General features: G+C 38.9%; 1 protein-coding gene across 6 annotated transcripts in view; it reads left to right on the top strand.

The window, feature by feature from the left end:
• Positions 1-16,453, top strand: part of Acaca (acetyl-CoA carboxylase alpha) — a 260,615-nt gene that overhangs the window by 60,218 nt on the left and 183,944 nt on the right. For all 6 annotated transcript variants that reach the window (XM_055620098.1, XM_055620094.1, XM_055620096.1 and 3 more), the window contains one exon: positions 1,558-1,807. In XM_055620098.1, coding sequence (XP_055476073.1) covers positions 1,558-1,807 — 250 coding nt within the window. The remainder of the gene's footprint in view (positions 1-1,557; positions 1,808-16,453) is intronic.

A 16,453-nucleotide genomic window follows, 5' to 3' on the forward strand; every position in this document is an offset into this window, starting at 1 on the left:
CCCAGCTATTTAAGAAGCTCAGTCAGGAGATCACATTTCAAAACCAGCCTGGTCCACAGAGCAAGTTCAAAGTCAGTCTGAGCAACCTGTTGTGACTCTATTTCAAAACAAACAAACAAACAAACAAACAGAAGAGGGCAAAGGGTATCACTCAATGGTAGAGCAGTTGTCTTACATGTGAAGGCCTGGATTTAATTCTCAGAACTATTAGCAACCCCTTCCAAAAAATGTCTTGGCATTTTCTTGTCTTATGGAATCAAACACTGCTCTCCACATATTTTTGTGCCTGATGGTAGCTTATAGCATATAAAATTATCAATAAATGCATTGTTTTCTAGTAATAGTATTATATCTTGGAATACCTTAAAATTAGGATTGGGAATCATTTTCTGAATTGAAATGATTGGTTAAGCCACAAATTGTTTAGTGCTAAGTGGACATATAGATTTATAGCCCAGATCTGTCTGCCTCTGCCTCTGCCTCTGCCTCCCGAGTGCTGGAATTAAATGCATGTGCCACCATACCTAGCTGAGTGAAAGTTTTTAAAATAAGTATTTTGAAGGGAAAGAATACTTTTAACTTAGTTTGGTGTTCTCTTGTTATGGAGCTTTGAACTGGTAACTGCTTTTGGTTAAGTTTGTTCGTTAGCTATTGACAGTAGCTAATCCTGATTAGTAAAGTCCTGTATCTAAAAAAAATGGTGTTTGAGATGATGCATCAACTACTTTGAGAACAGATTTAAAATTTGGTAATAGATTCACTTTCTCAACCTTAATTCTATGTACAGAATTGAACTCCAAAAATAGACATTTGGAGGTAGATTTTTTTTTTAAATAATCAGTTGAAGGGGGGAAAAACTCATGAAAACAAGTCTTTTTTGTTGTTGTTGTTCGTTCATTGTTTTCTTTAAATGTGTATGCTTAGTAACATTCATAACTTTTCATTGTATGGTGTTTGGAACCAGGTGATCATTACGTAGTTTAATCACTGAGGTTCAAGCAATTGCTAGTCTTCCTAAACTCTTAGCATTCATTACCCACAGTGCTACAGATGAATTACAGTCTCACAACAGCTTACGGTAAAGGTGTCCCACTGATCATAATTATCCCTTCAGTATCATTGAGTTAGTGAAGAGGTGGTTAATGCTTACAGATTGTGAGAAATACTTCTCTGAGGAAAATAAACTTTTAATATATAAGTACAGTTACCACGACCTTTATTTTCCTCTCTTAGAGGTAACAAATGTCCTGGAATACAAATGCCAAGGAAGTCAGTATTTAATCCCAGCACTTGGGAGGCAGAGTTAGGTGAATCTCTGTGAGTTTGAGTCTAACTTGGTCTGCAGAGCATGATCCTGGAAAGTCAAGGATATAAAGAAAAACCCTGTGTAAACCCTTAAAAAAAAAAAAAAAAAAGAAAAAGAAATACCCAAGGAACTAAGTTCTCAGACTCGCCAGTCTTCTATGTGACAGCCACTTGTCCTTTATGACTTACTTTCTTGAGTGTCCTCATCTATAGGTTATTACCTATAACCTATTTTCTTTCATTTCCCGGTAGCTCTGAGAGCTTATTTTGAAAGAATAATGGATGAACCTTCTCCGTTGGCCAAAACTCTGGAGCTGAACCAGCACTCCCGATTCATAATTGGGTCTGTATCTGAAGACAACTCGGAAGATGAGATCAGTAACCTGGTGAAGCTGGACCTAGAGGAGAAGGAGGGATCCCTGTCTCCAGCTTCTGTCAGCTCAGATACACTTTCTGACTTGGGGATCTCCGGCTTACAGGATGGTCTGGCCTTTCACATGAGGTGAGAAGAGTCACTTCACGGTTAATGTGTTTAATCTGTCTTGTTATTTTCAACGCTTATGTTCTGAAAGGAAGAAGAATATATTAACTTTACCTTCATTCACCCAGCCCATCTTCTATGACTAGGATATGATTCACTTTTCAGGTTTGGGGAGTGAGTATCTTTTCCTACATGTTCCCTCAGCTTTTTCCATCCTTCATACATGCTAGGTCCTTCAGTATGACACAAGAATTAGGTTGAAGAATTTCAGCTTCTGTAGTACTTTGATCATCAATGTTGTAGCTTTGTTGATTGGTAGGATGTTTTTGCAGACTTGGCCAAATTTGTAGTCTTCTTTTCCTCTTCCCCATATCAGTACTAAGGATTAAAGCCTGTATATGCCTTACACATGGTAGGCTTATACATACACCCAACCACTTTAGCTCTTGTGGTTTTCTTACAGTTTTTATATTTTGAGATAGGTTTCCATTACCCCTGGTTGGACTGGAACTTGCTGTATAGAGCAAGCTGATCTGGAGCTTGTTGAGACCTTCCTGCTTTTGCTTCCTGAGTGCTAAAACTATGCACAGTGCTGATGGTTTTGTTTGTTTGTTTTGAAACTGGGTCTAATGTAGTTCTAAACTCCCCTAAATTCTTCCCCTTTCTACTCCACTTTCAGAGTGCAAGTATTACTGGTATGTGGCACCTCACTCATGTTAAAGTAATTGTTTTTTGTTTTGTTCTGGGACAGGGTCTCATGTAACTCAGGCTGGCCTCAAACTCACTGTGTTGCCCGGCAGACATTAAGGTCCTAATCTTGCTGCTCTGGCCTTTGGAGTGCTAGAATTACTGGAGTAATCTACCATATGCTTTGATTGATGGTTGATTAGATAACTAGTTTAGTCATTTGCTTTTTAGTTCTTAGGCTTAAAGAGTTTAGATCATATGTTTTATGAGTAAACCTTAGGAAATAATCCTCATCCCTAGAAATCTGAACACACAGACACATACAATAAAACAAATAAACAAAATGTTATCCAGGTAATTCTAATGTCCACTGAGATTAAATATTATAATTCTAACCTAGATAAACACAAGTTAGGGTAGGTACTGCTACTATTATTATCTTGATAGGCTGTTATTAATGGGTTGTAAAATAATTAGGCCTCTTTTTATATACTCAAGATATTGATTATGTGGTAAAATTCCATTCTGGTAATCGCTGTTATCCATGGGGATTGGAATCCTAGCTTCTGTAAGATGAGGCAGTTAGTGTATATTTGCTATGTGGAGGTCAGGGCAACTTAGTTATGTTCTATTTCCTGCTTTCTGGGACTTGCACTGAAGCAGATAACTTAGCTAAAGTTTAGTGCTATATTTATGTATTGTTCAGGATCTCTTATTCCTATGCTTACCTTAAACTTGGGCTTGTCATGGCTTAGCCTCCTGATTGCTCTGATTACGGGCACACACTACCTTGCCTGACTAACTGAACGCTTTTGTTTTAGTATATGAGGAAACTGAGGTCTGATGAGGGGAAATAACTTGGTTAAGGTTGAGAATTTAAACTCAAATGTCCCAGTTGAATTTTGGTAATTGTTTCACTCTCATTGCCTGATCTTACAACCTTTTTTTCTTTTTCTTTTCTTTTCTTTTCTTTTCTTTTCTTTTCTTTTCTTTTCTTTTCTTTTCTTTTCTTTCTTAACTTTTGTTAAGTATTTCTGATTAAGGTTAGTTTTCTGGAGTGAATGAACAAAGTATTGAAAAAGTATTATATTTAACCATTGACCTTAGGTCAAAAGGAAGAGTTAGCATCAGGGCCTAGAAATTAGGACTCTATGTAAACATGTTTTGCTATTTTATGGTTCACTTAGGTTGACCCTTAAGTTAGAACTGGTGGTGTTTTCTCCCTCAGTGTCATTTGGAAGTGTGTGGGAGTTGTGAACTGCAAAAGCTGCTCACATTTGGAGGACAGAGGACTGGTGGTTCTAACGTTTTCCAGTAGAGCTGGATGTGGCAGCTCGTCCCTTTAACGCCTGTACTCCGGTGGCAGATGCAGGTAGATAGATCTCTGTGAGTCTGAGGCCAGCCTGGTCTGTATAGTAAGTTCCAGGACGTTCTACATAGAGAGATGCTGTCTCAGCACCACTACCACCACTACTTTTCTAATGTAGGATATCATCCCATACAACCAAGAATAAGTCTCAAATGTCATAGTCCCCTATTGAGAAAGACCGGCAAATGCTAAATCTCTGAAGTCACATTGCTCTTTGAGAAACTTGTTTAACTTAATTTTATGTGAAACATAATGCTCAGTTGTTGGATTAGGACATTGAGTTTGGCAATGGTGCAATACACACTGTTACCGGAAACTCAGCTGATGATATTCTGAGGTAGGGTGTAGGTGCCAAGCCGTTTCCAAGTCCGTGACTGTCAGGCAGAGGCTGTGTGGCCAGTGGCATGACTGCCTGAGAATGTCTTGGATGCCTCATTGTTGCCACACTCTCATGGTGGTTGCTTGTGGGCAGGAGTGTGATCAGCAGCCTGGGAAGAGACGGTTGCCAGTTTCCACTGACTTCTCAGCTAGTGTTCCAAATAGAACGAGGTTTCTTCCTTGATCCATGTCACCTGTGGATACGGTAGTGCCTTTGGGAGGAATTTAAATTCTTTCTTTGATGGGAAGGCTTCAGTGACATCTGCAGCTAATTAAATTCTATGTGATCATTGGCAATCCATAATTTCCTGGACCTCATTTCCTTTCTGAAAAGTGAAGATAATGATTCAGGCACCACGCTCAGTCTTTGAATACTAAGTAGAAGGTGGTTGAGTTGACCAGCAGCAACTAGAATGAACAGCCTGATCCTTTGCGCTTGATGAAGGTCAAGGGGACAAACCCATTCTTCACTAGTGTTAACTAGAGCCATCTGAAACAAAATGGAGTAATTGCTGTGAGCTTGATTTTGGGTGCTTAGTAAATATCTTAGTGGTCTGATGGATGAGCTGCATCAGAAAATAGACTTTTCTAGGGATGGAGAAGAAATGCATCATGTTTTTCCAGAGTCACTGAAAGACTGGGTAAATCACTTCCTAAGCTTTATTACCCAAGTATTTGAAAAGAAGGGCTTAAGAAATAGTTATAGCTTGGTGTGAACAGGTAAGTCTCATTGAAGAACTATTTAGCATTTTTATTGTTAGGTAAGATCAACCTGGGCTTATCAACTATAGTTAGGCCGATATATCTCTGAGAGTCATTAATTAATTGAACACTTAAGAAAGACTGAGGGGCATAGGAGAAGAAGAGGGAGGGAGGGTGGGATTGGGAAGGGAGGGGGGAGGGTGCTACAGCTGGGATACAAAGTGAATAAACTGTAATTAATAAATAAAATTAAAATAAAAAAACGAAAGACTGTTAAAAGCCTAGTGTACATCTTAGTTTTGGTGACTAGTATGTGATTTGGTGGCATTTAATAAAGTTGTCTTGTCTGTTTTGGTTTCTCTGATGCCACTTAAAGTCAGATTGTTCTGCATACTTAAAATGGACCATGTCGTGTTTTAACCCATGCTTTCAGTCAAACAACATTATACACAGTTTTGCCAACTAGTATGCTGAATTCCTGGTTAAAGTCCAGTTAGAAGCAAGTTATTTCCCACATTTTGGTCCTTAACTTCTTAGGGTACTGTGATTCTTGTTTTGTTTTCTGGGTTGTTTTGTTTGTTTTTTGTTTTTGTTATTTTGAGACAGGGTTTCTCTGTAGAGATAGCTGTTCTGGAACTCCCTTTGTAGACCAAGCTGACCTCAAAGCTTGTGCTGGTATTAAAGTTGTGTGTCATCATTCCCAGTGGGTACTGGGATTCTTTTTTGTTTGTTTGTTTGTTTGTTTGTTTTGTTTTTCCTGACAGAGTTTCACAGTGTAGCCTTGGCTGTCCTGGACTGGCTTTGTTGACCAGGCTGTTCTCGAACTCACAGAAATCCGCCTGCCTCTGCCTTCGAAATCGCTGGAATTATAGTCGTGCGGCACTACACCTGGCTGGTGCTATGATTCTTAAATCTGTATCACGTTTATATGTGAAACTCCATCTCAATTTTCTCTTAAACATCTTTAAAATCTTAAAACAATGTGGTCAAAATACTGAATGACTGGTCTGGTTAAGGACTTACTTTGTTTGTTTGTTTAATTTGAGACATGGTTTCTCTGTGTAGCCTTGGTTGTCCTGGACTCACTTTGTAGACCAGGCTGGCCTGGAACTCAGAGAGATTTGCTTTTACCTCTGTCTCCTGAGTGCTGGGAATTGTGGTGTAAGCTCTTTTGTAATTAGAAATTATCTGTAGTTTTTCCTGTGATAGAAAACAGACAGTGTATGAGTAAGTTTGGATAACTTCTTTCATTGTTGTACACTTTAAAAAAAACTATACTGAGTTCTGTGCAGAAATTCCTCTATAGGTTATAATGATGTTAAGGTAAGGTGTGTAGAGAATCTGGTCTTGCTTTGAGTGATGGGGCCTATCTTTTGCTGTTCAGCCTATTCTGTTTCCCACATTATCTTTTCTGTGTACTGCTGCTTGTATACCCCAGTCCTCATGATTATTTAGTTCTGTTACTGAGCTGTCTTGCCAGTCTCTTAATAACCCTGCCATGTTTTCTCAGTGACTTATTAGAAAAGTATTAATAGATAACATTAATAGATAACATAATATCTATTAATGGTATTAATAGATAACATTCATTAAGTGCTTTAGTGTGTGTCAGACTCTGCTGTTTTCTGTGGAGCGTCATGTCTAATCTTCACCACAACCAGTGAGGCAGGTGTTGTATTATTATTCCCACAACTGAGACATAACAGGCCTAAGGTCACAGGACTGAATATGGAAACTAGTCTGAGCCCATACTGTCAGCTACTCATCACACTTACAATTTCTCTTAGCAGACCTTTCATTCAGTCAGCCTTATCTCAAAAGGATAGAAAACGTATATGAAAAGTAATGCTTTAAGGAACAGTATAGAAAATTATTAAAGGTTTATACATCCACTGACCAGAGATTACTCTGTGATACTCTCCTTAATTGTCTGAATTTTTTTAAATTTATTTTTTATTTTTATTTCTGATTATGTGTGTCTCTGCTACATGAAGGCAGTGTCCTTAGAGTTCAAAGAGGGCATTTAGATTTCCTGGAACTGTAGTTACAGGCGGTTTTGAGTTGCCTGACTACTGTGGCTGCTGAGAGCCACACTCAAGTGCTCCTAACCACTGAGCCATTTCTCCAGCTCCTCAGAACCCTTTTCTTTGCATTTACCCATATTATACATGTGCATTTTATTTCCTTTCATGCTTCTCTTTCGTTTTGAGACAGGCTCTTCTTATGTATCTCTGACTACCCTGGAACTCTCTACTCTCCTCCAGCCTCTGCCTCCAAAGTGTTTAACCATCATGCCATGCTACACACATTTTTAAAAAAAACTTTTCATCTGTTTTTTATTGGCACATATTTATTGTACACAGGCCCATATTTCTTTTCTTTTATAATTCTTTGAATTTTATTTTATGTGCATTGGTGTGAGGGTATCAGATTCCCTGGAACTGGAGTTACAAAATGTTGTGAGGAGCCATATGGCTGCTGGAAATTGAACCCTGCTCCTCTGGAAGAACTGCCATTGCTCCTAACCACTAAGCCATCTCTCCAGTATAAACCCTTATACACATATTTCTTTTTTTTTTTCTTAATTTTTATATTTTCTGTGTCTAAGTATTTTGCTTGCATGTGCCTGTATACCACATGTACAATGTCTGCAGAGGCCAGAATAAGGTGTCAGATGCCTTTGAATTGGAGTTATAGACTACTATGGCAGTCATGTGGATGTTGGGAATGGAGCCTGTAGCCCCTGGAAGAGCAGCCAGTAGTCTCAACCACTGAACCATCTCTCCAGTTTATATACATTTCTTTATACTGAAATGAGGTCATACCCTTTTATAAACTACCTTTTTTGGTGGTGTGGGTATCATAGATTGAATTCTCCAGCCTGACATGTTATGTAAGTAATACATTATAGTACCTCCAGACCTAATATGCTAAAACTATTTTAAAATTTTCATGTCAGGCTTGCAGGAGATGGCTCAGTGGTTAGGGTGGACAAACACCTCCCCACCCCCCAATAATTAAAAGTAAAGCCAGGTGGTGGTGATGCACATCTTTAATTCTAGCAGAGGCAGAGAGGCAGGTGGATCTCTAAGTTCAAGGCCAGCCTGGTCTACAGAGCAAGTTCCACGACAGTCAGGGCCACACCGAGAAACCCTGTCTGGAATCAAACTCAGGTCATCAGGCTTGGCAGTAAGTTGTTTTATCTGCTGAACCTGCCCCTCCCCACTTCTTTTTCTCTTTTGGTTCTGGATAGCCTGGAAATCACTATTTAGACTCTGCTGGCTCACAGAGATCCTCCTGCCTCTGCCTCCTGAGTGCTGGATTAAAGAGGTGCACCACCACACCTGGTCCTGCTGAAATGGCTTAATTATATTAACACTTGCACTTCTGTACCCTACCTTTTGTGATAGTGACCAGGGACTTGTTTGAGAGGAAGTTAATAACTCATGGAAATATGTGTATGGTTGCTAGTAATTATTTGGTGCAAGGAAAAAGAAAGGGAGACTTGTCTTTCTACAGTCTATAGTTGAGCAGTGGCAGCACCATTTTGCCACTTCCTTAACACTAGTGATATAGTTTCATAAACATGATGAAGATGACCATTTTTACTCAATTATGAAGAACAGAACTTTTTAGTTATAGCTAAACTTTTTGTTTGGCATAAAAAGAAATTAAAAGTTTTCTTTTTTATTTAGTATCACTTTAAACTCCTTCAGTTTTATGACTTTAATCAGTTTAATGACTTCATTAAAGCCTGGTGATTGAGATAAAATTAAATAATGGCTGCAAAAGCTTTCAGGGATATAAAATGTGCGACACCTAATATAATGTGGTCCAAATGTTTGTTTATAAGTTTGCTTGAGACATGGCTTGAGACATGCTGGGCTTGAATTAAAATCTGCCGTAGCCTCCAAGTCCTGGAATATTTTGTTATTATTGTTAAGGTTACAAGGAACTTTTATGTGGTATAATTTTCTCATTTTGGTTTTGAAACAGGGTTTTACCATGAAGCTCAGGCTAGACTTCAAGTTACTTTGTAGCCCAGGCTGGCTTTGAACACATGAGCATACTGCCTCTCTCCCTCCTGAATGCTAAGTTTACAGGTTTGTGTCACCATGCCTAGCTTGATAAAATGTTTTGACCAGAGACATTTTATAAGTCTTTTGCATAAAGCTTGGATGTTTAGTGCTGAAAAGTTTGGCTACAGAAAACTTGTACCATCAGTGTTACAGATCTTACTTACACTGAGAATAAGCACTATTAAAATCGCATGCCTTTGCCCTCTCTCCTCCTTTGTGCCGAGCTTTAACGTGGTAAGTGAGGAACTGGCTCTAGTTTGCAGTTCTCATCATGGCATTGCTTATAGATAGTCCTGTGAGGGTGCTTTATGTTTTTCTTAGCATTTCTCATTTGGCTTGCCTGAGTTTTCGTTCTCCCGCCAGGAGCTTTCCAAATTTTCTTTCAGTGCTCTTTCCTTAATATTCTGAGGTTCCCAGTTGCCATGGTGCTGTAGTAGTGAGTAGACAGAGAAGATCATTATGAGATCTGCAACTTGGTGCTCTTGCTGGGGGCAATAGTCTGCTTTCTCTGTCACTTACCCTTCCCTCCTTTCCATTCTGAAAACAGGAGCTGTCTGTGACCATGTATGTATTTTGGTCTCAGGAGTTTATTCTATAAAGTTATGTGATTGTTACAAGAAAAACTCTGGTCCACAATCTTCTGGTTCTCCTATATTTCATGTGTTTCTCTCCTGCCTTCTTTCCATTGGCATAAATTCACAAGTGACATTTGCATTTACTGTTTTATATTTTAAATTATTAAAAATAGTATGTTCATTGTAGAATATCTAGAAGTCTGACAAATATAAAAAGTACTAAAAATCTAAAATGGATTCATCCAGTGATAATCACTATTTAATATTTTCTTTCTATTTTTAACCACTTGACAAATTTTATTAAAAATGGCGTTCTAGTAAGTACACCGTTCAGTAAATACATACTTTCTTGTGATATTAAGCTATTTTTAAGACTTAATTTTAAATTCTTTTTATTTTTGAATAATTTTATACTTACGGAAAAGTTACCATTATACTTATAAAAATCTACCATTCTTATGTCTCTTTCACTGTTTTCCTTAGTGCTAACTAATTTTTACATCCCTTTAGTACACTTATCTAGAATTGCCATTGTTTGAAAATGTAATTAGATTAAGCCACTCAGCAAAGTAAGAGGATTCTTCAAAGAACACTTAAACACTCAGTTTCTAGATTCTACCACTAACATTTTTTTCTATATTTGCTTTATCATATGTCTATCCATTTCTCTCTCCAGCCATTAGATCCTCTTAAATCCTTTAAGTTTTGATACAATATAGTTTCATTATTCCATTTTTTATTGTGATCTGTGTGTGTATGTGTACACGAGTGTATTTGTGATATATATGTGTGGTGTATGCACATGAGTGTATGAGGGTGTATTTTTCCATCTGTGCATGTGTGGAAGCCAGGGAAAGAGAATAAGTAACCCATGATGTCACTCTGCCTTATTACTTTGAGACAGGGTCTCTTCCTGAACCTGCCAACCAGCAAGTCCCAATGTTTTCAAACCCCATCCCCACAACAACACTGGGGTTACTGCCATGTGATGGGCACACCTGACTTTTTCTGTTTGGTTTTGTTTTTAGAGACAAACAACTCTAGCTGTCCTGAAACTAGCTCTATAGACCAGGCTGGCCTCGTACTCAAGAGATCTGCCAGTATATGCCTCCCATATGGGATTAAAGGTGTGCACCACCACACCTGGCACATTTGACATTTAATTAATTAATTTTTAATTTTAATTTTTGGTCATTTGAGATAGGGTCTTTGTGTAGCCCTGGCTGTCTTGGAACTCTCTCTGTAGATTAGGCTAGCTTCATACTCAGAACTGCCTGCTTCTACCTCCTGTGTGCTGGGTTAAAAGGTATGTACAACCACATTTGACTGAATTAACTTCTTATACCAACCACAAAGGCTAAAATTAAAAACCAGTATTAAGTGTCAGCAAAAATGTAGAACACAGGAAACTCTCACACCACTGGTGATAATATTGATCAAAAAAACCACTTTATAGAAAATTATTTGGCAGAATTTTTTAAAGCTAAACATGCATGTGTGTGTGTGTGATATATATATATATATATATATATATATATATATATATATATATGATGTACATATATACATATATCATATGTTGGCCTTTTATTGCTATGGTAAGCTACTTAAGAAGAGCAGCTTATAGGATCAGTTGGAAGGGGAGGAGGACCTTCCCCATCAGTGGACTTAGAGAGGGGCAGGAAGGAGATGAAGGAGGGAGGGTGGGATTGGGAGGGTATGAGGGAGGGGGCTAGAGCTGGGATACAAAGTAAATAAACTGTAATTAGTAAAAAAACAAAAGAAAACCGGGGGTTAGTAAGAAATGTTTGTACACATTACCATTCCTGGGATGGATGGCTGACCAAGAATAAGAATGTGCTGTGTGTAGAACCACATTTGAGTCCATCCTTCTACACTATTCATGATACAGATAAAATATGAACCTGGAGCTGTTCTTACATAAAAAAAAGAAGAAGAGCAGTTTAAGAGAAGAAAGGTAGACAAGTGGTGATGATACACACCTTTAGTCTCAGCACTTGGGAGGCAGAGGGAGGCTCGTCAGTGAGTTCTAGGGCAACCTGGTTTTTAGCACAGCTAGGGCTACACAGAAAAACCCTGTCTTGGACCTCTCCCCGCCACTCCCAAAGAGAAAGTGGGGTAGTTTATTGTGGCTCAAAGTGTCTGGGGTGTTAGTTTATGGTTGGTTGGTTCTGTTAATTAGGCCTGAGGTAAAAGATATCATGGTTGAAAAGGCTGATGAATCAGAGCTGCTCAACTCTTCATCTGTGAAGCAGAAAGAGACAAAGGAACGGACGAGACCTTGGACAAGATCTGGCCTTTAAGAACATGTTTCCAGGAGCCCATTCCTTTTCACCTCCAAGTTTTCACCACCTCCCAAGAATGTCATCAGTGAATGGATAAACTCACTGATGAGGCAGAGCTTAATGATGTAGTCACTCCCTACCTTAAACGGTTCACCTTTGAACATTGCAGTAGAGAACAGTCCTTTAACACAGGAGGTCTTTTGTTTTATTTTATTTTTCCTTTTTAGATAGGGTCACACTATGTAGCCCTGTTTCGCTTATAACGTGTTAGTAGATCAGGCTAGCCTCATACTCATAGCAGTCTGCCTGTCTCTGACTTCTGACTGCTGCAGTTAAAGGTGTATGTCAGCACACACTCTTTCTGAGACATTTTTAAATGAAGGTGTGCAATGGCAGCAGGGCTCCCATGCCAGTTTCATTCTCCTTGGAATGGTAGGCTTGGCTATCTTCACTGAGCATTGACACAGTAGAGGAGGGATGATGCAGCGACCTAGAGAACAACCTGGGGATTTCTTGTTTTTTATTTTTATTTTTATTATGGCATGTGGTCATGTTAGATAGCCCTAGAAGGCTTTTCAACCATAGTCACCTCAGTATATTAGATTAAGAAAACCGGGCATGGGCATGGTTGTGAACACCCTTAACCCCAGCACTGGTGAGGCACAGGCAGGTGGATCTATGTGAGTTCCAGGCTAGCAGGTTTACGTAGTGAGCTCCAGGACAGCCATAACTACATGAAGAGACTGTGTCTCAAAAACCGAAAATAAAAAGAGATTAAGATTTATTTGTATTACCTGCTTCTCTTGTATCTGATCCCATGGCCTTCTATGGACCAGTCATTTATACACTTCTGATCTGGAGGGCTTCTCTGGAAGATTATTAGGCTGTCACTATTCAGCATTTTGGTGAGATTTTTTTTCCCCCTTATGGCACAAGATTCAAGTCAGGTTGACTCCAGTGAGGTGTAACTCTCCTGAGGACAGCTCAGGAGGCTGTTGTTCTGTAGCTTGCCTTTTCTTTCACAACAGTGATCCAGTATCATGAGCATCTACTTACTTAATCAAAACCAAATCAGGAAAATACTGCTATGTAGCCTTCCACTATTCATTATTTACATTTCTGTTGTAGTAAATAAGAAAAATTAGTGTTGGGCTATATAATGTTTATTATCATTATCCCTAGAATTATTGCAACTGTATTAACTAACCTGCTATCACAAATAAGACACAAACACCTGTTAAATTTTATAATTGCCTTATTTACCTTGGGCTGGGCAGATATTTCATCTGTGCTGTCTCAATAACTTCACCATTCATCTCCCAGCCGCCATCTAATGCCATCTGCCTTAACCATCTTTAGCTAGGCTACCTTTCATCCATAATCTTATGAATACTTGCTTTTATTCTTTATCTGGGCCTTGCCATGCCGTTATTGGAGTCCTTACTCCTCACTCACGTGGTTTTTTTCTCCATCTAACCCATTGTGTCATCCTCCTCCTTTCTCTCTTCTTATCCCTCTGTTTCCTGTGATTCTCCTGTCTTCAAAAACCAGGGAACTGGGGCTAGAGAGATGGCTCAGAGGTTAAGAGCACTGGGTGCTCTTCCTAAAGGTCCTACGTTCAATTCCCAGCAACCACATGGTGGCTTACAACCATCTATACTGGGATATGATGCCCTCTTCTGGCATGCAGGCACATATGCAGGCAGAATACTGCATAATTAATAAATAAATAAATAAATATATATATATTTTTAGGAGAGACACAGTACTGGGCATGTCAAAGTCCCCTGAAAGGTGTTGTTAGATTCATGCTGCCGTTTCTGTGTATGCTGTGCTCTTGGGAAAGAAAGAAAGAAAAAAGCCAGAGAACCTTAGCCACGCCTAACCCTATTCTGCCCTGCCCAGGTATAGGCCATTTAATTAGCCAATCAGATAGCTTTACACAACAAGGATAGGTATATCCAGGCAACAATATACAAGCTTAAGACCAACCCCTCAACACGTTTATGGCAAATTTAATTTTCAAAACATATATGTCTATGTCTTACTAGTCTTTTTAGCCCAGATTTTCCTTCCTTGCTTAAAATGAGTTGGACCTCTTTGTCCAAAATATTATCTTGGTCCCCTTTTCTTTTAAAGGCTACCCATATCTCTCTATGTCTCCTTTTTACTACCTTTATGTTTTATGACAAGGTTTTGATGAATAGTCTTTGAATTTTACTACTTAGGCTTGAGATTTAGAATTACACCTTTCACTTTTCCATAGTTCCTTAGTTAGGGCATATTTTCTCCCTTTTTGCTCCCCTTGCCTGCCTTTTCCCCTATTGGAGAATAATAATCAGTATTGCTTGTTGATTGGATCTCAGAAATGACCTACTTTGTGCTATCCTTCTCCTTCTGTGTTTCATTATCTCATTATTTTCTTGGCTTATTTGCTGTGGTAAGTGTTGCTTTCTTTTTACTTAGGACCCTCTTTGTCAGGTGTTCCTGACAGCCAGAAAGGGCTTTGTCGGCTAGGTTGGCCTCAGACTCACTGAGATCTGCCTACCTCTGCCTTCCACCACCACTGCCCAGCTATTTGGCTTTATTTTTAATTCTAGAATAGGGTAACACTTCTTCCATTAAAATAAAAAGTGTTCCAATGTGATGAGCAGTAGAGTGCACGCTACAATTTTTTAACTTAAAAAATGAATAGCTGGGCATGGTGGTACATGTCTTTAATCCTACCACTTGGGAGTCTGAGACAGGTGAATCTTAGTTTAAGGCTGGCCTAGTCTACATAGCAAGACCCTATCTTATAAAAGGGAAGACTAAAAAGCTGAGTGATTGATCTTTCAAAGCCACTTTTCTTGTAAGGCAGGCACAGGGAGACCAAACAGTAAAGTAGCTATAGTTCCCTTCAGTTTACTTCAGCGTCCCTTTGTAGGTGTATGGACTAAGGTAAAGGGAATATCGTACATGTTAATGAAATCTGTTATCATAGGATGTTGCCTCTCATGTCTACAATCCTGATTTCTCCAGAAGGTCAAATAAAGAGCCTAGCTTCTTTTTGTTTGGGGCTTTAGTGTGGGTCCCCACTTGTAGCTTGATCTGTCTAGTATACAAGAGCTAGAACAATGACCTTTCATAATTTTTAACATTATGCACAAACAACAGCTAATTCGCCTCCTTTTAAATTCTGAAGTAGTTTCCATTCCTGGAACAATTTATGCTGTAGTTTTAACTGTTGTCTTGGGGATTCTTCTATGTGGCATTCTCTGTTCCTTGCCTTTTTATTTTTGTTTTGCCTAGATTCTTATTCTGTAACAGCTTCCTGGGGAAGGTAGGTGAGAGGTGACTTGTTTTCACACTTGATCCATTTGTTTTCACTTGCTACCTTACTTTTGCTGTTCTCTATGCCTGAGTGTGTTGCTGTTCTCCTGTGCTGTCATAGTTACTGCTTATCCTGTCTTGAGCCTCTGTAATTCTGCCACTTCAGGGGGCAAACTTTGGTAAAATCTAATTGCCTGGGTAGAGAAAAGATAATTATTGAACAGTAGGAAAAGATGGAAGGAGTTCAAATGTCACAATGTGGGTTTTTTTTTTCTTGCTGTTTTCACATAGTTCTTTAGTAAGTTCTGCTTTTAGCATTTCCTGCCTCTATTTACCTCTCAAAGTTGTACTTGTTTACATGCAATTATGCAGTTAAGGACTTCATTCACTGTTTCCCTTTCTTTAAAACCTACTTAGCTATTGGGCAGATATTAAATTTTCTTTTTATTAAATTTTATTTTATATCTATGCGTGTGTGCCTCTGAGAATGTATGTACACACTTACATGCAGATGCCCATGGTGGAAGGAAGAGGGCATTGGGTCCCCTGGAACTGGAGTTAGAGACAGTTGTGGTTCACTGTGTGGATGCTGGAAACCGAACCCAGGTACTCTGGAAGAGCAGCAAAGTGCCATCCAGCCATTTTACTAGCCTGAGGGGTTTTTGTTTGTTTGTTTTTGTCATCTTGTTTTGATTTTTGAAGTCAGGTTTGTTAAGATACAATTTAACAAACAAGTACTATAGTAAAATTTATAGTACTTGTGGTTTTGATACATGTACATACTTGTGTAATGATCACCAAAGTCAGGATCAACATACAGAGTATCTACACCCTCCTTTCACTCCTGAGCTTCTGTACTGCATATGGGTTCTCTTTTTTTTCAGAGTGTCATCCATGTGCAGTTACTGTGCAGTTTGTGCTGTTTCCCTTAAGGCTGGTGCTTGTGAAATTCATCCATGTTATTGATCAATGTGATGCACTGGAAAATTGCAGACAAATTAGGAAAGGTTTGTTTTCAAAGAACAGTGTGCCCTGGCATTGTTTCCAGATCATGTTAATGCTACCATAGATGTTTCATGGTATAGTTGAAAAAACACTGAAAGGACGCCTAGGAAACTAGATTTTTTTTTTTTTTCTTTAAACTTTCTTTGAAAACTTGGGCAAGTCATTCCATTTGGAGGGCTCATTTTCGTTCCTTCCTTCGTTCCTTCCTTCCTTCCTCTCTCTCTTTCTCTCTCCTTCCTTCCTTCCTTCCTTCC

Source organism: Psammomys obesus, unplaced genomic scaffold (assembly GCF_907164565.1).
Source record: "Psammomys obesus unplaced genomic scaffold, mPsaObe1.curated_primary_1811, whole genome shotgun sequence".
Classification (NCBI taxonomy): Eukaryota; Metazoa; Chordata; class Mammalia; order Rodentia; family Muridae; genus Psammomys; species Psammomys obesus.